Source organism: Balaenoptera borealis (assembly GCF_965194805.1).
Source record: "Balaenoptera borealis genome assembly, chromosome: 8".
Classification (NCBI taxonomy): Eukaryota; Metazoa; Chordata; class Mammalia; order Artiodactyla; family Balaenopteridae; genus Balaenoptera; species Balaenoptera borealis.
In genome coordinates, this window is record NC_138865.1 from 119398874 (window position 1) to 119422868 (window position 23995).

Sequence of the window (23995 nt, forward strand, 5' to 3'; positions counted from 1 at the left end):
CTCCAGCCTCCGAGGGGCCCCGGGGATGGAGTCAGATGTTCTTAGATGTTCTCAGACTGACTCCGAGAGTACCAGCGCCGTGAACGCCAGCTACACCCCCTCTAAGTGCCGCCTACACCCCTGCCTGGGGACCCACCCAGGTTCTTTCCAGGACACGTGATGGAAACTGAAGGAGACCGTTTCGGAAACACATCAGCTCCTCTGCTCTCTGGTTTGGGTGCGGTGCCAGCTGGGCTGAGCTCACGGGGGCTGCTGGCTTCTCCCCAGGCCCACATCACAGCCCTGCTGTCCAGCCTGCCAAGGAGGCCAGCCGCCCCAGAGCAGAGGGAAGGGCAGCAGACGCAGTGGGTGGTCACCGCATGCCACACCCTGCCTTGGCCTCTAGTGCCGAGGCGGGTCCTGGACTGTCTTGTGAAAGGAGAGTGACTTTGACCTGTGCCTTCTCTGGCCATGTGAATCCCCAGGGCACTCCAGAACGGCTCTGTCCTGCAGAGACCTCAGGGCCCACTTAGAGACGGAGGCTGTCTTGGTATCTGCAGGCCTGGCCGTGGTGGTCTGGGCTCCCCCAATGCACGAGGTTCTCTGTCTCCAAGGCTCAGGGACCCAGACCCCAGACAGGGCTGGCCACTCACCTCCTGGATCCCCAGTGCTCCTAGGGAGCCAACTGGCCAGAGAGGGCCTGGGTTTACCTTTGCCCACTTTTCGGCAGGGTCTCTGCGGATGCCCCCTGCCACGTGGGAAGCGGGTGCTTGTCCCAGGCTCCTTCCAGCTGTGACTAGGAGGAGCCTGGCGGGGTGGGGTGGGTGGGACTCCCAGTGGTGTAGTCCCCGGATTCAGATTCACCCAAGGAGTGGGGACCTCCAAGCTGATTCTCGGGCTCCGGCCCTTGCGGGGGATGAGTGCCTAGGGACCCAGTGGGGCTTGTGTCCAGACCGTGCCCTGTCCTCTTCTGGGAGGGGCACTCACTCTGGAATACATCTGCAAGGATCTGGAAGTCTCGGTCATTTTGAAAACCTTCTGAAATGACAAACGAAGCAAAAACATCTCCTAATATTTTTATTGTTCCTCAGATAACCGGATAGTACAAAGTTTCCCTCTTTTTTACTTAAAAAAGGTACTTTCTGCACACTGTTACCCTCAGGAGCATTTCTTTCCCATTGGAAACCGAAGTTTCCCTAGATGAGCCCTTCTCATCTGTGGTTACACTATTTAGATAATTTAACAAGAAGAGGATATTTCCTTTCATGATTATCAACGTGAACTTGATCATCTCTCTATAAGGGCGAACATTGATGTGTTTTTTTAATTTCTCTTTAGAAACAAAAGCCATCCACTTACTAATCCAAACTACGGAACTGCATTTACAACATTCATGGCATCAACTAAACAGACAATTCACCACCTCGAGGAAACAACAGACGGACATTGCACGATGTATCTACGGGGTACGCGGATTCGAACGGTGTGGCACTGGGCCTGTCCAGGCCACACACGCCGGCCACCGCTCTCAGGGACTAACTCGGGTCCACGGGCTACTTGGAGTCTCAGCACAGTTCATCTAAGACACAACACGTGGTCAAGGACGGCAGCGGTGATGAGATGCGAGTTACACTAGTCTACGCGGCCCCCTCGGCCGCCGAGCAAGGCCCGGGGGAGGGGGGGCTTCAATGAGACACGACACTCAGGTCCGTCGAGCTGACCATGATCTATGGACAAGTCCATGCGAGCCTAACAGTGGGTTGCTCTCAGTGAGAATAGGCCAACAGTCAGTGCCTTACTTCTTGAGTATATTGACCAGAAAGGGGACCAGGGCGGGGGAACCGGGGAGCCCTGGGCTGCAGTTCCAGCCGTAAATACGGGGGCTTCTTCCCACACCGGCCGCCCTCCGGCTGGAGCTGGAGAAACACGGGGGCAACGCCACCCCGTGATGCCGGAGTCCACGCTGCTGCTGATTTTTCCAAATTAGCCTTGTTCGTCTCACCAATGTTAACTTGGCAGCTGTTCCACAGGAATTTCCAGGTGGGTGAGGGCTCGGACCCTCGGCTTCCAGGCCGAGGGGATTACAACTCATCAGACCGGATGACGTGGAAGAGGGTGACGTTGTAGAGGATCTGGTGGCCATTGTTCCAGGCATACAGGGCGCGGTCCTTGGGGTTGTAATCCAGCATGGAGATGTGCGAGTACTTGTTCTGGAAGGGGATGTCGATGTACTCGTAGGTAGAGGCGTTGGTTTGGTAGGCGTAGTGGACCTTGGTGCCCCCCGAGTAGCCGTTGGTGACGTAGAGGGTCCCGCAGATGATGAAGGCCTCGCCGGCGCTGCGCTTGGGGTAGCTGGTGTTCCAGGTCTGCAGCACCTGCAGGGAGACGGGGTCCAGCTTGCTGATGACGATGTTGCCGGCGTTCTGGTTGGTGGCATAGACAGCCCACAGCCCGTTCTCGTCCACCATGAGGTCGATGTCCGAGTGGCCACCCCAGGCGTAGTGGTACATGTTGTTATAGCCGGCATAGTCCAGGCTGCGCGTCTTGAGGATCGTCTCTGTCTTTAGGTCGAACCTGATGACAATGTGACTCTGGAACTTGTTGAAGTAGATGGAGCCGTTGTAGACCACCTGCCCCGTGCCGGACCAGGGGTGCGGGAGGCGGTGGGACGTGAAATTGTCCGTGGTCATGAAGGCCAGCATCGATCTGTACTCGCGGACAAAGCGGTTGTTGTGGTAGCCGTCCATGTACCAGACCTGCAGACACAGCGGACCTGTCAGTGGTGCTGAAGCGGGGGGGACCCCTCCCGGGTAGGCATCCCCTCCTGGACTTGGGATTTAGTGATTCGGCACCCAGAGAAGGAGCTGGAAGGACCGGGAGAGAATAGACTAAACAGGGTCATGTCATTCCCCCAAACCCAAGGGGTGCCTTTCACGAGGGGCCAGGGCTATCTCCCCACCAGGGGAGGAAGCGTCCAGCCTGCAGAAAGGACACCACGCACATGGGTGTGGGAACCGACAGCCTGGGGCCTGCAGCCGCGCCGTGGGGCGTGGCTGGCACCCACCCTCTGCTGTTCCCACCAAGTGGGTGGGGCTGCCCCCAGGCTGTGGGTCATCTGGGAAGGCCGGCCCTCCAGCAGCATGTGACACCGCCCTCCAGCAGGACGCTGTGGCAGAGGGCACAGCCGCCTGGGCCCGCAGGAGGACAAGTGCCCACAACACCGGGCAGTCTGCAGGGATGACCATTATCAAGGTCGCCAGGAAGGGCGATGCCCGATACCCCAGGGGGCGCGTGCGTCAGGCCTCTCCTTTCGTCCAGGCCCTCACAGCAGGCCGGACTGAATCACCAGTCCGGCGGGGGGACGTCATTCATTTGGCACTTGGGATGCTCCGAGTGTAATCACTCTGTCACGCCCAGTCCTGGGAAAGTGCCTCTCCCTGAGGAATCCGGGCTTCCAGAAGGCTCTGATTGCTCAAATCAACCAAGATAACAAACCCAGTAGAGGCCCAAGTTTGGGGTCACAAGAAGAAGAGCTTTCCGATCACTGCTTAAATGCCCGTTGACTCGAAAGCTGTCTAGACTTTGCACAAAACACTTTAGTCATTTTCAACCAACATGAGAGCAAATTAGAAAGCAATGCAGTTAGTCAGAGGAAAATCTGCCGGGCTAATGCCGTTCCCAGTGCACCTGTCTGGCAAGAAGGCAGCTGCTTTATCCGTCAAGGGCTCTGCCGGCTGCAGGAGGGATTAAGGATGTGGGAGTTTTCAGACACGGTATCGCGCACGAGTTAAAAATTTTTTAAAAACCCCAAAAACCTGTAACCTTGCTCCTGAGACATCCATTCAGATGTTTAGAGGCAGATGTGCTTTTTGTTTTTAACAACATTTTTTTTAAAGACTGGGTCTCATTTGAGGCTTTTCCTTATCCTTAGCCTCTGTCAGAGCAGCCCTCAACGATGAGGGTCATGCATTAGAACGGGGCAAGTGCAGGGCTGGGCGGGAGGTGTCAGAGGTCCGCAGGGTGATGTGCAGACGCCCTGACATCTCACCTCCTCTTGGCTACCTCCCAGACAGGGAGCTCACTGCTTCTCTCAAGACTTCGCTCAAGTGACAGCCCCCCTCTGCCCCCTCTCCTGACCCCCCATCTCAGCTCTGTCTGCCTCCCCCACGAGTGGGTCTTTGATGGTGGGGACCCGGTTGGGTTGATGCATCCCTGGACCCCCAGGGATCAGCACCTCCTTCCTGTGGGCAGAGCTGGGTGAAGTCAGCATCCAATTTCTAAGGATTTTTAAACTGCCTTTTCCTCCGATAAACTGGCAAGTTGGTCACAGGGGGCAACACTTGGAAAAGGCAATTTAGGGTGGGAGAGAAAATCAGCACAGGTGCTAAATGTGTAACAACCAGCTCTCGGCCTGGAGGGTTTAAGCCACCAGTGAGCCCCTCTGTGCAAAAGAAGAGCGCATCATGGGACCCCCAGGGCCTGCGATGAGGGCCCACCTTGGGCAGTGCCTCCCACCCCCACGAGTTCACTCCGGTCTCACCTCAAATGCCTTGTCCTTCCCCGCCTACTCCACGTTCCAAGGCTCAGATGGAATCCCGTCCCCTCCAGGATGCCGCCCAGAACCGCTGCATCTGAACCGCTGAGGCCTGGAACCAGGGTCCTCAACCTGGCTGGGTCCCCTGGGAGCTTTCACACCCCAGAACAATGACACAGACCTTGGGGGTAGAGCTGGGCATCGGCTGGTTAAGGCTTCCAGGGGATTCTAATGTTCAGGAGGGTCCCCGAGACCACCTCTTCCAAGTCCCCAATTCGGAGAGGCCCAGGGGTGAGGGTCTCGCCCAGGGCCACACGGTCTGTTCACCAGAAAGCAGACTGCATCTCGCACAGGACACACCCACTGCCTGTCTTCGCTGGGCCACTTCCTCCCAGACTCCCAAGGCCGTCCTCTGAAATGCCCAACCGACCCCATAAAGCAGGTTCTGTTCACGGGCACAGACAGAAGGGGACGGCGACCTTCCACTCGCTCATTCCTGGACTTGACCACCATGCCCGCTTCACCCACCACCGCCCGGCAGGATGGCTCGGGTGGCCCAGGTGGCCATGCGCCTCCTGTTCTCCAAGTGATGGGAACTCGTTCCCTGCCCTCCGGGCGCTGGTGACCTCAGGGCCACGCTCCATGCAGGCTGCAGCTCCCTGTGGCCATCGTCCTGCGGGAAGGACCATGGGGCTGCAGGCTGAGGAGGGGGAGAGCTGAGAACACACCGGGGGACAGAAGCCAGGGCAGCCCAAGGGAACAAGGGGCCCTTGGGGTGGCAGGGCTCAGAGCCCCCGCTGCGGGTGCTTCTGTCAGCAGAAGGAAGGCCCCCCGGGCGAGTGGCGAGAGGAGCCCCCTCGGCAGGTCTGAGGCCAGTGTGCAAGCTCCCCCATCCACGAGGGTCCCTTTGCCGGAAAAGATAAAACAAAGCCACCTCCGGATTCTTTCTTTGTAAATGCCACGCCTTGAGTGGATGTGGCCTACCAGCTCACTGGAATCAAAACGCCCAACACCAGCTCCCCTGTAAGAAAACCTGGGTATTCCCACATCTTGACTGCATTTTGGTTCCACACGGTGGAGTTTACGGAGAACGTGGGGTTTTCCTAATTGTCCCTATTATTTTCATGTGCTTTTTAGTGAAGAGGGCCATCTCGGGGCAGGGCAGGGCAGGGCGATGGTGTCGAGTCTGGCCCCGTCTTACGTGATGCAGGGATGTACCCGGGAGGGGCGGAGGTGGGGAGGGAAGCTGCCCAAAGGGCCTGGCTTAGTAACGTGACCATGTCCTCTCCTCCCTTTGGCGGGGCAGGCATCTGTCACATGTCCTCCTGGCAGGACCTGACCTCAAGGAGCCAGCGCGGGTGGGAAAGATGCTCTAAAGGGAGCCCTTAGCTGAACAGGTGAGTGGGGAGGTGGGAGGCTTCACTGGGGAGAGAGGGTTGAAAAGGGGGCGAGGTCAGCAGCCCCAAGACCGTCCCCGACCACACAAAACAGTGTGACCGTGCAGTTCGGATAATATAACCTTGAGGAAGACGGATTCCGTAGGAATAAAATACCTGGATGGCTGTGACACTGTTTAGATGACAGGGAAGGACTTTTAAACACTAAACTGAGCTCACTGCTGTTTGGGAAACGAGACGTGTTCTAGTGGTGAGACCACCCTTCTGAACATGAACTTCCTGGGGGCCAGAGGCTGGCTGGTCCCCTTACCAATGTCTGATGTGAGCGGGCCTGGGACTTCTACAGCGGAAGCACGGCTGTAAGAGGGATGGTGGATGCCAGACCTTAGAAGGGTCCACAGTCAGAGGTACGCGCCTCAGCGTCTTGGTCTCCCAGGGGAGGGACACAGCCTGGGGGGACGAGAGCATGGCTTCCGGAGCTCTGGTGCCATCAGAAGCTTCTGGACCGGGTGGAGGACCACCGGAGCCCAGCACAGTGCCTGCACACAGGCGGTGCTTAATGAATGAGCTAACCTGGTTCTAACAGCTCAGCACAAAGGCAGGGGGACCCGAGAGCCCCTTTGAGGGCTCCCGGACAGGGGTCCCAAGGCAATTCCCCATCCTGGCTGTTGGCCACACCCCTCTTTCCTCGCCGTCTGTGGCCTCCTGCACTGAAGCTGACACTGATTTATTTTTTTTAGAGCGAGTTATTGGTCTCCTGCGTGTGATCAAAATTGGATGGAGAATGGAAAAGATCCAAACAAAACAGCGCCCTTCCAGATCAATGGCAGGACCTGGGGACGTGTCACTTAGCAGGCTGTGAGTTGGTGGCTGTGCTGATCTCACGGCTTGGGGGAGGACTGCCGACTGCCCAAAGCTTTGGAGCAGGCCCCCAGGGTCTCCTGCCAGCGAGCTGGTCTCCTCCCTCCTCCCCACACAGTCAGCTCCCACAAAGGCCCCCCCTTCCGCCTTCCTGCTTGCACTCTGTCCATCACCAGGGCCCCCTTTCCTGGAGGGTGATCAACTCATCAAGCAGAAAAGAGATGTCTAATGTCCAACAGCATCCATCACCACCTCAACGGCTTCGCAAATGAACCCACATCCTCACGGTACGGGGCATTCCAGGAGCCCTGATACGTGACCTCTGGGAAAAGATAATATGACGAGTGCTCACTACAACAAAGGAAATTGACATCAACATGGGGACCCAGAGGCACATCTGCAGTGTCAGATGGGGCGAAATCCTCTAGACCGGGGTTCGTCCTCTGCAGCACCAAGGTCATTGGTTCCAGCTCATGGATCCCAAAAGGCCTGCTGGGTCAGCGGGGTGTGAGTGGTGGGGCAGGCAGAGGGCAGGCAGGAGGTGGGGAGAAGGCAAGGGAGAGGAGGGTGATTCGGGAGACTCAACCTGGAACATCGCGGTTAATAAATGGTTAATAAGACCACCGGCCAGCCTTTCCTGAGACCTTGGGCAAGTCACGTGACCCTCCTGGCCCTGCGTTTTCTCATCAACACAGCAGAGACAACTGTGATCTCCGGTGGGAGGGCAGCCGTGGGACCAAACCAGGCCAGGCACAGGTTCGCTCAGCTGAGGGCTGGGCGCACGTGTCGCTGCGTCCTAGAAACCAGTACTTCCTCTTGTAGTTCAATATATACATCACGTGCTCAGGGTCTGCATCAACATCTTGTTTTCACGTCTGCGTTACTGTTACTGTCACTGACATCTGCGGCAAGAGCACACTCCTAACCAAACTCGGAACCAAAGTGGTGTTTTCCAGGGGGATGCAGGTGAAACTGAAGAGTAGTCAGGGTAACAATTGGCCGATTAAATGGTTCATTGGTAATTAACTGGTAATTCATTGGCCAATTAAATCCTTAGAAAACTTCGAAGGACCAGCTAGCTGTCACCATTCAGAAAATAAAACACAAACAAACTTCACCCCCAAGATACCGGACCGGGTCATTTCCCGGGTTTGCAGCCTGTAGCCGGCCCCCTCCTTCCAGAACTCTCTGCCTGCAGACCAGGGGATGAGGCCTGGGAAGAGGCTGCTGGCCTGCTGGGGGGTGGGTAAGGAAGGGGAGAGACGGGGGTTCCTCCCACTGGAGGTTGTGGGATAAAGACAGACGCCCAGATCGCTGGCAAGCCCGTCACGGTCCCCCAGGCGTCTCCCCCAGAAGGAGAAAGTGTGCCGCTTCCTGATCTAAACAGAAGCGATCACACCGTCTAACGGGTGGGAATGGGGCGGGGGAGCAGCAGAGATCAGAAGTCTCAAGACCCCTCCCCACTGAGGATCCTCCAGACAAGGCTCGGAGGTTCTCAAATGCCTAAGCTCCTTTCTCAGTCTGCCCAGAGGAAGAGTTGAGTTTTTTTTTAAGTGTTTATTTTCTAAACGTCCTGCAGGCAAGGGGCTGGGTAAGAGAGGCCCTGGACTGTTGAGACAGTCCTCTCCGGGTGCCAGCGGTCAGGCTGGTGGACCACCAAGGCACAGGAATGCCCAGAGCTCCTTTCCTCCACTGAGAGCCAGAACCCTGGGCGTTCGGAACCTCCCTTCGCTGAAACGCTCCCAAAGGACGCTGTGGTGACGGACGGATGTTACCCGGGCCCAGTGGGCCAGGCGCCACCCTCCCAGCCAGCCAGTCCTCTGCTGCCCACGTCCCAAAGGGACTCCAACGACAGAACCCAGCCCCCCACCCCATCCCGATCAAGACAGACGTGCCGCTCGGTCGTCTCTCTCTCCTTTTATGAGGTTTTTACCCAGGGGGAAAAGTCTAGAAAAAAAAGAACATGGCTTTTTCCTAAATCAAAAAAGAACATGAGTTTCCATCAGCCATGAAAGGAATGGCAAATGAAACACAAATGAGAAGTCATTAAAACAAGAAGGCCTGACCATGCTGTTCCTGAGCGGAGCAGGGGCAGGGCTGTGAGCATGGGAAGGTTTCAGCCCAGAGGCAGCCCCTCCGCTCCCAGGGGCAGAGCTACGCCCGGGGAGGGGTTCGCAGGCGTCCTCCTGCCCCGTCACCGCCACGGTCATCCTCACATCGGACCTGCCCCGCGGCCTGTGACTCTGGCTTAGTACAGGGACCTCGGCAAGGGACCTGGGCCGCTCCCCAAAGTCCCTGGAACCCCACCCCGGGGGCACCAAGTTTCGCTCGTCCACAGCCCCCCCGGCCCCAGACCCAGAGCCAATGAAGGAAGCACTTACCCTGTTATCACCTTCTGGGGCCAGCGGGTCCGTCATCCAGGACCCAAACCTCGAGCCGGAGGTCTTGATGGTCACGGGGTCACTTATGCCCGTCAGCTTGCCACACGCTGGAAGGGAGGACACAGCGCAGGGGAGTGAGTGCCTGGGCGCAGCCCCAATACCTGCCCCTCCCTCGGCTGCCGCTCAGCTACTCCTGCCCTGCTCTTCCCATGGCACCCCCGGCCCCAAAGGCCAGAGAGGCCACCACGCCCTCCCCCAAGCAGAGAGCAACGGAGGCCAGGGCGGGTGGGGAGAGGGAAGCGCAGCCCCCTGGGCCTCGGGCCGGGGGTGCCGGGGCCGCACCTCCCGATGGGGCGGCCAGCCTAGCCCAGACGCAGTTTTCTCCTCTGGGAAGCGGGGGGCAGCAGCCGCTGGACCTCCTAAGGAGAAAGTGCATCCGCGGTCCAGCGCAAGAGGAAGGGCACTCCTTCCCCCTGGAGGGCCTGTGAGCTTCCCTGCAGGGTGACGGCTCCCTACTGCCCGGAGGAGGTGCCCAGGGGCCGGAGGGCTGGGATTTGAAGTCACTGACGGAGCAGAGAGCACGGGGGTGACGGCGCCCTCCCGTCGCACAGATGGAGGCGGGAGACGGGCTGGGATGCACTCGGGGCCACACCGCCACTCGGGCATTCCCAACAGCCCAGCGCCCTTCCCACTGCCCCTGATAGCCCCGGGCAGCTACCATGCCCAGCAGAAATCCCCCTCCTGCCACCTGGATGCCAAGCTGTGTGCGCAGCCCTGAAGCCTTCCGGAATCAATAAAGTCAGCCAGCCTCAGAAGGGCAAAAGTTTCCTGAGCCTCAGAAGCCGAGTGGCCCCTCGACGTAGGCAGTGGGCCCTGCCCTGCGGGGACGCGTGCCTTCTGGGACGCCCTCCCTTTCTTCCAGGCCAGGCCTGCGTGTAACTCCCCAGCTCTGCCTGCTCTGCTAAACTGCCACTGTATTAGCAGGTGTAGAGGTCACCCGGCAAAGTTCAGAGGAGACCTGCGCGTTTTCAGAAGATTGCCAGTGACTTAACCCAGGGACCGTGGTTTAGCCGGGAGTCATCCCGCCAAGTGAGGTGGGTCTGGCCTTGGGGAGGGGCCCACGGCCACCTCTGCGCTGTCTGGGGTTCCTCCCACTCTCTCCCCAAACTTAAAGTGGGGCAAGCAAATCCATCAGCATCACTGAACAAGACTGGAGAAGTGGACTCCCCGGACCCCCAGCCCAGCGCCTGGTGCCGCTGTCTCTTTGTGTTGTCAGGAGAGCTTGTATCTGGGCAACGCGGAGGCCTTGGACCGGGATTAAGAGCCGACTGCAAGCAGAAGAAAGGCGGTTTTACACCCAAATTCCCATCAAGTCATGCTGCCCCGCTCCTAAGCCCCAGCGGTGCCGCCCCCCAGGCTGCTGCCTCTGGCCCAGATTCGAAAAAGGAACTCAACTATTTTTACTCGCCCATCCCTTCCCAGTGTATATTTTGCCTGTTCCCCTTTCAGGAGGAATTGCATACTTTCCCACTGAAATACTGTCCCCTCAAGGCCCGAGGCCATCACTTCCAGGGCAGGTAGGTGAGTCTGCAGACAGGCGAGGGTCCCTGCAGACAGCAAGTCTGCCCGGCCCTGTCCACACCCCCCATCTGAGGGAGGACAGACAGAGGACAAAGGGACTGGACATTACGTCCAGGTTAGCCAACATCTACAGCAACCAGAAGTAAGAAAAAAGTGGGTCCTTGGAAATCTCGCGAGAGCGTGTGTGCCCACCAGAGCCCCAGACCAAGTTCTCATCCCACGAGGGTTTTGAGAATTTGGGGTGGGGTTCCCTGAGGGTTCCGTCTGGAGGAGGGAGGGCAGGGGAGAAGCAGGACACTAGGCTGGTCTCCCCCCAGCACCCTCTTGGTTTCTGTGACCCTGGGGGGTTCTGGGCTGCCCCCGGGAGACAGCAGACCCTCCAACCTGGGTGGGAAATGCTAACAGGGGCCATCGAACAGCAGAAACAGCCCTCCTCCCTGCTGCCCAGAGACCAGCAAAGTGCCCCGTGTGAATGTCCTGTGCAGGGCCTCCCCACCGCTGAGTCAGGGACAGTGGTCCTGTCTGCCGCCCGGAAGGAGAAGTCCCAAGGCACCGTGGCCCCAAGGGTGTCACGGATCGGGGGCCCCGGGGGGGATGCCTGCTGGTGCTCCATCGCGGGCACACTTCCCAGTGGGATGTCCACTCACGCCAACGCCCTGCCCAGCCTTCAGCGGCCACACCCAGCCTGGGACGACCTCCCCCGAAGGAGACAGACATCCATCCTTTACATTACACTCAGAAAGTGAAGATGGCGGGTGGAGGCCTGGCTCAGCTCGGCCGCCTGCCCAGCTCTTCCCGCCTCCCTACCTTCACTCAGGCCCACCCGCATCAGGAGAGCCAGACCCCCACCCCGCTCCTGCCCTCCTGTCTTCCGTGGCTGGACCCACACAGATGCCTCTGCAGAGCCCACTCCCTTCCGGATGGCACCCACCCTGCCTCCCTGACCCAGGTTGGGCCTGCACACCCCCTGGGCATGGACCCAGGCGTCCGGGTCTCACGGCCCCAGGCAGGACGCCCCTGCCCCCCGCAAGGCTCAGCCTGGGGGAGCTGTCCAAAATGAATGAACGAACGAACAAATGACTCACCTCTCAGGAACCGAGAGGTATAATTATCCATCTCCCAGAAAATCCTCGTCAGCCCACGGCTTTGCCACGTAACCCGCCAGAGGGGACGGGGGTGAAGGTGGGCCGCCTCTGCTGAGGGCGGCTTCCTTATCTGCCAGAAGGATACCCACCCCAGAGGCGGTTGTGGGAATTAAAGCAGTTAACCAGTGGGGAGCTTCTAGAAGGATGCCCGTCACGCATAAGTGCCCAGGGAGGCCAGCAGCCATGGATTCACACTGAGACTGTGGCCAAGTCCAGGCCCGGGGCTGCCCTGGATGGTTCCACTGCGTCCGGCCCACAGAGAAGGGCTGCGGCTGCAGAGAAGGGGAGACCGTCTGCGGGGGGCCTGGGGGGCGGGAGGAGGGCGTCTGCACCAGCCCCAGCCCCGACCTGCCCTGGGCTGAGGTCTCCCCCAGCGCACCCTGGCCCGAGGGGCTGAGCCCACGCTCCCCCAGCCTCTCGGCGGGAGCCTTAAAATCATGGATGAGGAGCCGGCAGAGAAGGGCCCAGCTGGCCCGGGAGGCCTGCTCTTCCAGTTCCTGGCTGTGGGCTCAGCTCTCCACTGGGGATGGAGGCAGCCCGCCCTGCTTGAGTCACGGAGTTATTTTTGGTTCTCCATCCAGACTGGCTCTGCCAAGACCTCGGGAACTGACAGGATCTAAAAAAGCCCCGCGGCAGAGCCGCAAGGCAGAGTCTTGGCACGTTCCGTTCACAAAAAAGTGTCCCTCTCTTGTCATGAGAGTTCGGGCTTCGTGGATGGGGAGGGGAGGGAAGCCGAGCAGGTCCATCTCAGAGGACGCTGGGCTCCAGGCTCAGCACCTTCAGCTGGGAGGGCCCTGAGGGCCCAGGACGGGTCTCAGGAGGGAGGCCGCCTTGCAAAGCTGGGAGCCTGGACAAAGCAGCCTCCGCAGATGAAATCCTCTGGCCCCTGCTATTCCTAGAAGGAGGCCACTTCTGAACAACAGCCCGAATGACCTCTGACAGGAGCCTGAGCAGGCCCAGGGCGACATGCCCGCTAAGGAATCGGGCCAGAGACCCGAGGGTCTCTGGGGGCTGACTGCTCTACAGCAGGCAGACGGGTCCTGGGGCCGCTGGCCTCCAGGCCCATCTGCCTCGGTCCCAGCTTGTATCCCTAAAGACTGGGAAGAGTTGAGCTGGCAAAGCTGGGAGCTCAGACAGACACACGTCCTTGCAGAAGAGCTAACCTGGGAGGGAGCAGCTTCCCTGCAAGCCCAGGCCCAGAGCCCCGAGGGCCGCCCTGGACGCCCATCTCCCCTCCGCACCTGGGCAGGGACGGGGACGCTGAGAGACCTCTTGCGATCCCGAGCACTTCCCGGAAGGAACCTGGGGGGACACCTGCCTGCCTGCTGGGACCACTGAGGTCACTGCCGTGAGTGGCACCTGGACTCGGGTTCCCTCCCACCTCGCCGTCCTAGTCAGTCCCCTGCAGACTGAGACACCCTAAACTTCCCTCTCAATCCCAAGTGCAAATCCGCATGTGCTAACTTATCCACTGTCCTTGGGAGCAGCTCACTCACCAGGCTCCATCCCGGCCTCTGGGGAGGAGGTAAGGGCCCCTCTCTCTGTCTCCTACTGAGGCCTTTAGCACCGGAGAACCAGGACGGTCCAGTTGGGGGAAGCCCTAAAGTCAGCTAGTTCTCCTCATTTTACAGACAGGACTGAGGGCTGACACTAACGGGCACGTGACATGCCCGGCACACGTGCATGAGTACGAGCGACGTTCTGCATTGGATCTTAAGTCTCTGCTTTTGGCTGGTTTAGCTGCTGGGGCATCTGATTCTGCAGGCTCTCCACGGAGTAGCAGTGAAAGCTCGGGGGACGGGGTCGCCGGGCAGCTCTGCCTCTCCCTTGCCCCGGAACCAGAGGAACTGCAGGGGAGCCGTGGGGACCCGCCTCCCTTCCGGATGATGCCCGAGAGATGCTGAGCCCAACCTCCAGTTCTAGAAATCAGACTTTCAGACTCACGCTCTGGCTGGGCCATTAGGAAAAACATACAATCCCATCAAGAGAGGGGTTTAAAAATAATGGAAACAGAAAACCAATGGAACCTGCGGTCCTTGGTTTTTTTTTTTTTTTTCCTGTGTATGGAATTGTCAGCAACATCAATTTGAAGAGAATAGAGACCTAATTAAGAGCACTTTTGGGAAACTGCAGGGAGACCCTCTTCCCCATAATTACACCAGGAAGGTAACCGAGATGCTGTTCACCAGAGCAAGGAACCTACAGTCAGACTTCAGACCCAGGAGACAAGAGGCGGAGGTGGCGGGGGGCTGGGGGTGGGCGGGGGAGGCTGAGGAAGGAACTGCCGACCTCTGAGACACTGCATCTTCAGAAGTCCTACCCGCCCAGGACAGCATCAGTGCTGGCTTCCCCTGTTCTATGCTTACCGGCAACCTCCCAGCAAAGAAACAGGCTGCTAAGACGGTACCTATTTGCAAGGCTAAAATAAAGACTAAAATAAGCAGCCACAGGATATTGGTTGGGTCTTTAAGTTACCGAGCTTGAATGAAAACCTAGGAAGTGGGAGAAGCGGCAGCAGCTAAATCTACGTATTACCTGTTGTCTGTCTACCTACCTACCTACTTATTATCTGTTGTCTACCTACCTACCTACCTATTACCTGTTGTCTGTCTACCCACCTACCTACCTATTACCTGTTGTCTACCTACCTACCTACCTACTGACTTACCTACTTACTTATCGACCTACTATCTGTTGTCTATCCCACTACCTACCTACCTATTTACCTATTATCTGTTGTCTACCTACCTACCTACTTACCTACTTATTATCTGTTGTCTATCTACCTACCTACCTACCTACCTACTTATTATCTGTTGTCTACCTACCTACTTATTATCTGTTGTCTATCTACCTACCTACCTACTTATTATCTGTTGTCTACCTACCTACCTACCTACCTACTTATTATCTGTTGTCTACCTACCTACCTACTTATTATCTATTGTCTACCTACCTACCTACCTACTTATTATCTGTTGTCTACCTACCTACCTATTATCTGTTGTCTACCTACCTACCTACCTACCTACTTATTATCTGTTGTCTACCTACCTACCTTCCTACCTACTTATCTGTTGTCTACCTACCTACCTACCTACCTACTTATTATCTGTTGTCTATCTACCTACCTACCTACCTACTGACTTACCTACTTACCTATCTACCTATTATCTGTTGTCTATCCAACTACCTACCTACTGACTTACCTACCAACCTATTTACCTATTATCTGTTGTCTATCTATCTACCTACCTATCTACGTATTATCTGTCTACCTTCCTACTAACCTACTTATCTATCATCTGTCTGTCTAACTACCTACCAACCTACCTACCTACCTATCATCGGTCTAGCTGTCTCTTTACCTAGCAATCATGTCTAGCTATCGTGAACTACCTACCCACCTGCCTACGTGTCCTATCACCACCTACTCTGTGCCGGGCACAGTGTGCAGCCCGTGATGTGAATGGTGTCTGTGAACTCACACAGTGACCCCAGGGCACAGGGACTCCTACGCCTTCATCTTACAGACGAAGAGGCAGCTGGAACGCAAAGTGGTCAGTGCCTTGGTTGAGCCACAGGGCCATCGAGTGGCACTTACTACTTTAGGACACTGCCTCCCCCAGATGGGGGTTCTCAGTTCAGTGTTCACCCGCATCACCCAACCGAGTGCTGGTGAAAGACGGATCCCTGCCCACCGGCCCGAAGACTCAGCAGGTCCATCTACAGGTCAAGGTCTTTCTGAGCGCAGAAGTGACTGCACTCAGTGGTGGAGAACAGGGCTCCGAGGGCCTCTTTATCCTCTCTCCTTACTCCCAAGTTGGCCATTTCAGCGGTCCAAGGGGAACCATGTGAAAGCCACAAGATCCCAAGCCCTAAAGTGAATTCACCCAGCTTCTAAAAATAGGCTGAGTTCGGACACGAAGGCTGCTCGTCTGGGAAGGGCAAAATCCTCCTGGAAAGACCCTTAGCTTCTCATCAGTTGTAACTTTGCCCTCTGAATTTCTATTTTGCTCCTTCATCCGTTAATTGGAAAATGTGAAGGTTTAATCTTGGTTTACCACTGGTCTACACGGTCTGTCTACCGGGGCATAAAAATGCTGCTGTGGAGAAATAAGTAACAAAGAAACCCCCAGGGGCCGAGAGCCCTCAGGGGGAGCATTGGAGGGTCTGGAGAGAGGTGATGGGAGCTTAGGGTAGAGGGAGCTTTATGGGTAGAAACCCAAAGACAGTGCTCACCAGAAGTATTCATGTAGTCCCATAACCACTGATAAGCCTGATAACCAGTAACATTTCAAACATTCCCGCTGCCTCCTGAATGCTGAAATGGGAAGAGCTGGTAGAGACCGTCCAGCCCAGACCCCCTCCCCGGGATTGTCCCAGGTCACCCAGTCCTGGACACACCAGGACGTGGGTGCCATCAAGCACATCTGAAAAACCGCAGCAGATAATCCTTCACATGATGCAAGTGTACACATCACAAAGGATTCGTCCTAATGCCCCCAACATCGCTCACTGCCCTCTCCCGGACTGGGGAGCTTTACTAGGGCACCTAGAACGGCATTAAAAATAAACTAGATGTGGGAACAAACAAAAAGGTTGGCTGACTCGAGCTCCTTGCCCTTTGAACGTTCTCTCTCTCCCACTTAATAGCAATGGGGATTTTTTTTTAAAGTATTTGTTCCTTTGGGATGTTTTAAGTTTAAAATAAGGCATTTGTAGTGTGTGTGGGGTGGGGGATGAAAAGGGAATCAAGTGAAAACATCAGATAAAACCTAAAGGAAACTTTTCCATAAAGCAGAATTACCCTCAAAGCTACCCTAAGTTACTCTTAAAAGTAAACCATATGAAAATGAACAACCTCTGTGTTAGAGAAAAGTGGGTGGAAGGGCCAGCCAATCTTTCCTAAGAAAACCTGAAAATGGAATTGGGATTTAAAATGTGCTATTTAAAAGTGGACTCCGACGCCAACACGTTAAGATTTGCTAAAGCAGTTAACACGAAAGTTGATAAGGCGAGTGGGTATCAACCACAAATAAGACTCCGAAGGAGCCCAGGGGCCGCCGGCCCCCAGTCCCACCCCTTCCAGGCACCAGGAGGGACTCCCTGGCTTGTTGCGAATGGCAAGTCTTCCACTGTGACGTGATGGATTTTTCTGCATGATTCAGTATCTCAGGGAGCTCCATCAGCCCTCGTTCGCAAGCTGGAGGGAATCTAAGATGTATGTTTCCTGCTCTATGAAAACCTGTGTCTTAAAAAGTCACCCAACCCACACATACACACACACACACACACACATTCTTCAGATGGTAGGTAACACCTAACATCATTTTTCCAGATGTGCAGCTCAATGGGGTCTGTGAGCTGGCCTCTGCACAGGATTGGACAAGGCCCTAGGACAGGTGGTGCCTACTTCCCTCAGCTATCTGTCAAGGTAGCCCTACCCAGGAGCCCTAATCCAGCCATTGCTCGCTGACGCCAGGCGGGCGCTGTCCACTTCAGCACCACTCCCTAAGCCTGAGTGAGCTGAGCGGGGAGGTGGGAGGTGCAGTGCCCCGCCCCACAGGGTGCCGGGCCTACCTAGTTTTTGCATGCATGCACGGAGCCTTTCTTCAAGATTGGACACTCTGCTCTGAAGTTCATCGTAGTCATAGGCGCCAATTTCTTCTTGCAGCTCGTTAAGCACTGACGTCAGATTCTGGACTTCCTCTTTAAACTGCAATACCAATTTGGCATCGGCCTTGTACTCTTCCAACACAGGTATCAAAGGCCTAAGTTCATCCATTTTCGCTTTTATCGCCTGCAAGGTTAAAATAAGCTGGGTTCAGTGCGATGCGTGCAAAAACTTGTAACACCCTGCCTTGGCCTGGCTTCTCCCTAGGTGAGGGAAAATGTCCACACTCCCGCTTTATTTATAGATTGATTTATTCTGGTCCACAGGAGTTAGAAGAGCATATTAAACAGTCTTCAGAACACCAACATATTTGGGAAAGGTCTTTATTGTCAGTTTAGAATGCAACATCTGAAGGTTACATGCTTTAAGTCACATACACAAAGTTTCTTTTTTTTTGGTTTTTTTTTTTCCAAAAAATGCATTGACAAGGGTTCAAACTATTCATGAAATGCATCTACAGTTGCATGCAAAAGAGATCCTGGTTGTATTCAAGGTTCCTTAGGGGTATGGTGCTAAGTAACGGGAAATAATAGTAAAAATGCAGGGTGCAAAAAAGCTCTCTGGCCCTCTGTCATGGTTACATGGGAGTGGACTGCTTCTTCAGTCACTGCAGCATTGAAAAAACTCTTTTAAGTTAGCCCTGCAAGCAAAAAAATGAAAACTGTTGAAGAACTAGCTTACTAGCCTGCCTTAAACAGATAGCCATTAACAGACAAATATTTTCACGGTCACTTAAAAACAAAAAATCACACTTCAAGGCTAGAGTCAGTCCAGACAAACTGCTTTAACAGCTATGTAGATGCCCTCACAGCAATTTCTGCTGAAAGTGTTTAAGGCAATTAAAGTGTGGTCAAAGGCAAGGGCTGCTTTTCTTCCCTCAGAGCCATAGTGCCCCAGATTTGGGAACTGTGACGGAGTGCTTGCAAAGAGGAGCTAGCCCACAGATGCTGAAGACATCCTTAGAGGAATCTGAGTCTACCCCAGAGAAGGGAGTGCTGGCCTTACGAGGAGAGACACAAGCTCTTTGGGGTCGGGCAGGTCAAAATCTCTTTCCGAGATAATTCTTGATGACATGTCTGAAGCAAGGACACGTCCACCTGCACCCACCAAGAGCGATTGGCTCATTTCTCCTCAACAGGACCAACCTGCTATTATTTTATTTATAATATAGATTTATAACTTCATTAGCTTGCCATTTCATCTATATAATGTATTGCTTTTACAAGCGAACTGGTTCTTGCTTCATGCGGGGAGCATACATCAGAGGAAAACATTACCATAGAAAGGGCAGGAAGACCTAGGAGTATCAGCAGTTTCCAGTCCAGTGGGGCTGTGTAATTTGACCCATTCATTTAGATCTGGGCTAGGTTTCTAATTAACATGCATGTGTACCTTAATTAAGGGGCATATAATTTGTCAATTTAATCATTTTGAAGCTGAGTAAACTCTAGGTGTATATATACATATTTGTACATATGTATATATAATTTTAGGTCAAACCAACTCCAGCTTTAATGTCCAGAGTTACATGGAGAAAAGGAACACTTACTGGGAAGTGAGAAAGATGTTGGCATCTCTCTTCCTTCCCTGCAAATCTACAGTGAGCCTTGTCACAGCTAAATTAGGTCAGATGTGAAGAACTGCCCTGAGTGATCCCTGCTCAGAAATGGCTCTAATCAATTAAGCTAATCCTTGGCTAATCTGATTCACCTGCAGCAGCTGTTGAGTCAGGAAGGACCAATCACGTGCCTTCCTAGCTAATCTGCAACTTGGCTGGAGAAGCTGGGACCTGGGGCCCTGGCCTCAGAAGCTAATAGGTGTGAAAACCGCACCTCAACTCTGCCCCTTTCAAGGTGAGTTTCGTCAAACCAGGGTGAGGGCAGGTGGCCTCTCTGTTTCCAAGGAGTGCTGCCCTTTGCAAGAAAAAGAGCTTCCTTGCTGGGCTCCTCCCTGGCCTCAAATTGCTATTCTGGAGGGAGAGTGGGAGCAAGAAGGGGAACCATGCAGTCTCGGAGAGGGAGGAGGGAGGAGAAGGAGGAGGAGAAGGAGGAGGGAGGAGAAGGAGAAGGAGAGGAGGAGGGGGAGGGGGAAGAGAGGAGGAGGGGGAGGAGGAGGAGAGGAGGAGGGGGACAGGGAGGAGGGGGAGAGGAAGGAGAGGAGGAGGGGGAGGGGAGGAGAGGGGGAGGGGAGGGGAGGACAGGCGGAGGGGGAGGGGAGGAGAGAAGGAGGGGGAGGGGGAGGAGGAGGGGGAGGGGAGGGAGAGGGGAGGAGGAGGACAGGGAGGACGGGGAGAGGAAGGAGAGGAGGAGGGGAGGGAAGGAGAGGAGGAGGGGTGGGGGAGGGGAGGAGGAGGAGGGGAGGAGGAGGAGGAGGGAGGAGAGGAGGAGGACAGGGAGGAGGGGGAGAGGAAGGAGAGGAGGAGGGGGGAGGAGAGGAGGAGGGGGAGGGGAGGAGAGGGGGAGGGGGAGGGGAGGACAGGCAGAGGGAGAGGGGAGGAGAGGAGGGGGAGGGGGAGGAGGAGGGAGAGGGGAGGAGAGGAGGGGGAGGGGGAGGAGGAGGGAAGGGGAGGGGGAGGAGGAGGGAAGGGGAGGGGGAGGAGGAGGGGGAGGGGGAGGAGAGGAGGAGGACAGGGAGGACGGGGAGAGGAAGGAGAGGAGGAGGGGGTGGGGGAGGGGAGGAGGAGGAGGGGGAGGAGAGGAGGAGGGGGAGAGGAGGAGGGGGAGGGGGAGGAGAGGAGGAGGAGAGGGGGAGGATGAGGAGCAGCACACATACCTTGAACTGCCTGGCCAGGTGTTGCTTATGACTCTCCTCCACCTGTTTGAACTTGGACTCCAGTCCTTTCATCTGGTTCTCCATCTTCTCCACGTACTGCAAGTCCCTCTGAGTCCGCCTGTCCAGGACCTCTATGGATTGAGACATGTTTTGCACCTGTCAAAAAGGCAACAGATTCAAGGACGGAGCTGCGGCAGGTGCCCGAAGACCTCATCTGCCTCCTAACGAACGACAGTGACCTTTTCCACGTGGCCAGCCCCCTGGGAGCCAGAAGCGGCTCGTGCGTGACTTACTAGTTAATCACCAGTAGCAGGGATTGTTATGACCAAGAACCCCCCAAACAGAGCAAATTGGTTCGGTCAACATTTCTTCTGCCATCTTCCAGGACGTGTTCTTACAACCAGGGGTGCAGGGACTTCTGGTTCCCTGTTGGTCATAGCTCCAGGCATATGGCTTTGGGTGATTTTTTTCTTCTTTTTTTTGGGGGTGGGGTGGGCAGGTGATTGTTTCTAGTCTCTTTATTCTGCAGGATGAAATCGGTCAGGCAGGCATAAACACCAACAAAGATGAACAGCATAGCTGGGCTTCCCCCACCTCCAGGCACAGATCTCTTTCCCCCTAAATCTCACTGGGTGTCTCGCTGAGAGGGCTGATTGCATAAGTGCGGTGCTCGGGAAGCAGGGGACTGGGCTCCCGGGTTCTGCATCTTGCACGTCATCCGTCACATCCCACAGTATCATAGGTAGATGACTGTTCTGCAAACATGTACATTCAGAACAGAGATTCAGGAATCAGTCACCCAGCAAATGAAGAATCTCTGTTCCACATCTTTACAGGCAGATCTGAATTGAGTCTAGCCTCAAGATGAAACTTTAATATGCAACAGGGTTCCAGAGAGCTTCAAAGAAAAACAGTTTTAGTGCAGCCACCTGCCAGTGCATTTTATTTTCAGGAAACTGGCTTGCGCTTCTGTGCCAAGGCATTTGGGGTGGCAGGGAGGTGGAAAGAGGCTCAGGGTGGCTGAAGTGCTATTTGGGTCATTTTCTCAGAATCGAATCCAATTACCAGTGGGAAGATACCTCCATAACCGCAAATCTTCATTTCTGGTTTTTCGGCTGAATTTGCAAATACCCTCCCTTTTTGGAACTAAATCATTTGGGTATGAGGCTTAGCTTTGCCTGGTCAGTAAAAGAAGAGATGATAGTGTGGTTTGCACTTCTTAAGGTATGTCCTTCACCCCCCGCAAATAAAATAAATGAGAAAGAGCAACCAAATGGGGGAAAAACTGATACCGCTCAACTCAGCGCTTAAAAATGCCTGGGATTCTATGGCTTGTTATCTGAAAGTAATGCACACATATTCAGTTTAAAAATTCAAGTTTGTAAAATACAGTTATGTGGGTGACTCTGACTCGCTCTGATACTTTCTGTTTCGATGTTTTAGGGGAAACTGAAATATATTTGCTCTGTTACCTTAGGTCTTCCTGTCCCCCTCAACAGTTTGTTCTGTCACTTTGAATAACTGAGGACTTCTTTTGTGAAAAGCTGTACTTCCCTTTATCCTTCCAGGCCCAGCCCAAACGCCACCTCCTCCAGGGAGGCTTCCCTGATGAGCCAAGCCAGAAGTGGCCGCACACCACTTGGAAACACCATCACCTTGTTGGCACCATGCCTGCGTGGCAGTGACCCACACCCCTGTCTCAACTGCCTTGCTGGACAACGGGGGGAGGTGGACGGGCCTCGTTCACACCTGTGACCCAGCACCTAATGCACAGCCGTAGGGCGGGAGGAAGGAACAAAAATGATAGCTCCAGTCAAGACCCCTCCTCCTCCTCCTAGGGGGATTCTTGATGCGACAGCAAAACCCACAAGGTTGCCGGCTTAAACCTGCTGAGCAGAAGCCGCGGGACCCTCGCTGGCTTCAGCCTGGTTCTTCTGCTGGGGCCACACACAGCCCTCTGGGCTGTTCATCTGCCAGAGAAGGATGCTTTTAACAAATTTAAAAGTTTTTAAATTAAATTTTAAATTTAGAAAACATATTTCAAAGATGCTAAGTCACTCAGTCGCTTTAATACACCCCTCCTATGGTCCTTCCCAGGCCGGATGAGCACCTCCCTCTCCGGCTGATCAGAAAGCAGATAATCAAGCCCCAGGCGGCCATCACACTCCTGCATCCTCTCTGATCTCCTGGTCTAGAGGCCCCGCCTCTGAGCGCGTCCATTCTCTTACCTGTGGGATGTGTCCCTGAGAAGCCAACTGAGGAGTTCAAGGTCACACAGCTACCAAAGGCACAGTCCCCACCCCCCCACCCCGCCCAAGGTGGCTGCAGGTGCCGAGGGGGGAGGGGCGGCAGCAACCTGCGCAGGCAGCAAACACAGCTGGCCTGGAGGCGACCACTGATCGCTAATACTTATGGGACGTTTTCTACGTTCCAGGCGCTGTGCTGAGGCCACATGGATCTCATTTGAGCCTTACAAAACTCTGGGAGGTGGGCGCTATTTCAAGTCTCATTGTACACAGAAGGAGACCAAAGGCTCAGAGAAGTTAAGTGCCTTGGCTACTGTCACACAGCAGACACCCACCATGCAAGGCCCGGACTGACTCCAGAGCCCACACTTTGAAACTCTGGGCCATGAGCTTCTTCAAAGAGAACAGAGCCTGAGGCCCCTGCCGCCTTTTGCCCTGGGTCCTTGGCCCTAAGGCGGGGTGAGGGGGCTGGTTTTCACGAGACACTGGTGCTAGGCTCCGCTCAAGACTGCAGGCCAGTTCAAAGCAGCACCTCTGGGCTCGGGACCGAAGGCTCCACCTTTGGAAGCTCCTCAGGTGGGTTTTAACAGGACGCCAGGCTGGAGAAACAGGCACAGCTGGGACCACAGGCCCACGGACAGAACAGATGCTCAGACGGTGCCCACCGAGAAGGAACGAGGAGGAGGAGGCTGGGGAAGGAGTGAGGGACGCACGGCCCTGCCCTTCTCGTGCAGCAGGCAGGCCCTCTGTACAACAGACGGCTTCTGCCTTGAGAACACAGTGCCACGAGGGTGTAAAGGCGGGCTTTAAATTTTTAAGCAGTAACGCTGTGGCGTACGCAGGCAGGAAGGAGGCCTCCAAGGCCTGTGTTCCCAGGGGCTCGCAGAGCTTTCTGGAACTGAACATGGCCTCCCAAGGGCTTGAGGGGCCACCCCCCAGCCGCCCGAGGCCCCTCCCAGCTCCACCTCCCTCTTCTACAATAATGAATAATTAAAGGCCCAATTAGGCTTCGGTCTAGTCTGGTGTCAGTGAATGTTTGTGGAACCTGTTACATGCATTTTTCTTTAATTCTTTTAAAGTGATTTACTGGGGTGGCCAAAGATGGCAGCACAAAAACGCACAGGTCCTCGGGGGACCCAGGCGGCAGCTCCTCCAAGCCCTCCTCCCGCCCAGGCCCCTTCCACACAGCGGGGCCGCGACAGCCTCAGGGACCCCCCACCCTCCACACTGACTTCAAGAAAGGGACCTGCTTTGCCAGAACCTGTGTGAGGGTCTGTGCATGAGGCGGGCTTGAACCGAGCTAGGCGGACTCCGCCGGCTTCCGGGCCTCCTCCGGGCCTCCCCCCGGGGTGGAGGCTCTCCTCCCAGCACAGGCCCCCCCAGCGCTCCTCAGCTGATGGAGAAGTCACGGCTTTACTGAGG

General features: G+C 55.5%; 1 protein-coding gene and 1 long non-coding RNA gene across 4 annotated transcripts in view; both read right to left on the minus strand.

The window, feature by feature from the left end:
- Positions 1–1039: 1039 nt before the first annotated feature.
- The window catches only part of OLFM1 (olfactomedin 1), a 36691-nt gene continuing 13735 nt past the window's right edge, over positions 1040–23995 (minus strand). For 2 of the 3 annotated variants that reach the window (XM_082403186.1, XM_082403185.1), the window contains exons 3-6: positions 20328–20483; positions 17462–17681; positions 9153–9259; positions 1040–2735 (exon numbers count right to left, since the gene is read on the minus strand). In XM_082403186.1, the coding sequence (XP_082259312.1) occupies positions 2061–2735; positions 9153–9259; positions 17462–17681; positions 20328–20483 (1158 nt within the window). In that variant the 3' untranslated portion in view covers positions 1040–2060. Of the gene's footprint in view, positions 2736–9152; positions 9260–17461; positions 17682–17862; positions 18196–20327; positions 20484–23995 lie in introns of those variants that run through there. The other variant, XM_082403187.1, reaches the window with a different exon arrangement.
- On the minus strand, positions 11608–17455 carry LOC309633894. The gene is made up of 3 exons (XR_014247747.1): positions 14623–17455; positions 14497–14522; positions 11608–14436 (listed from the first exon to the last, which is right to left on the minus strand). It is a non-coding gene; the product is annotated as an uncharacterized lncRNA (long non-coding RNA).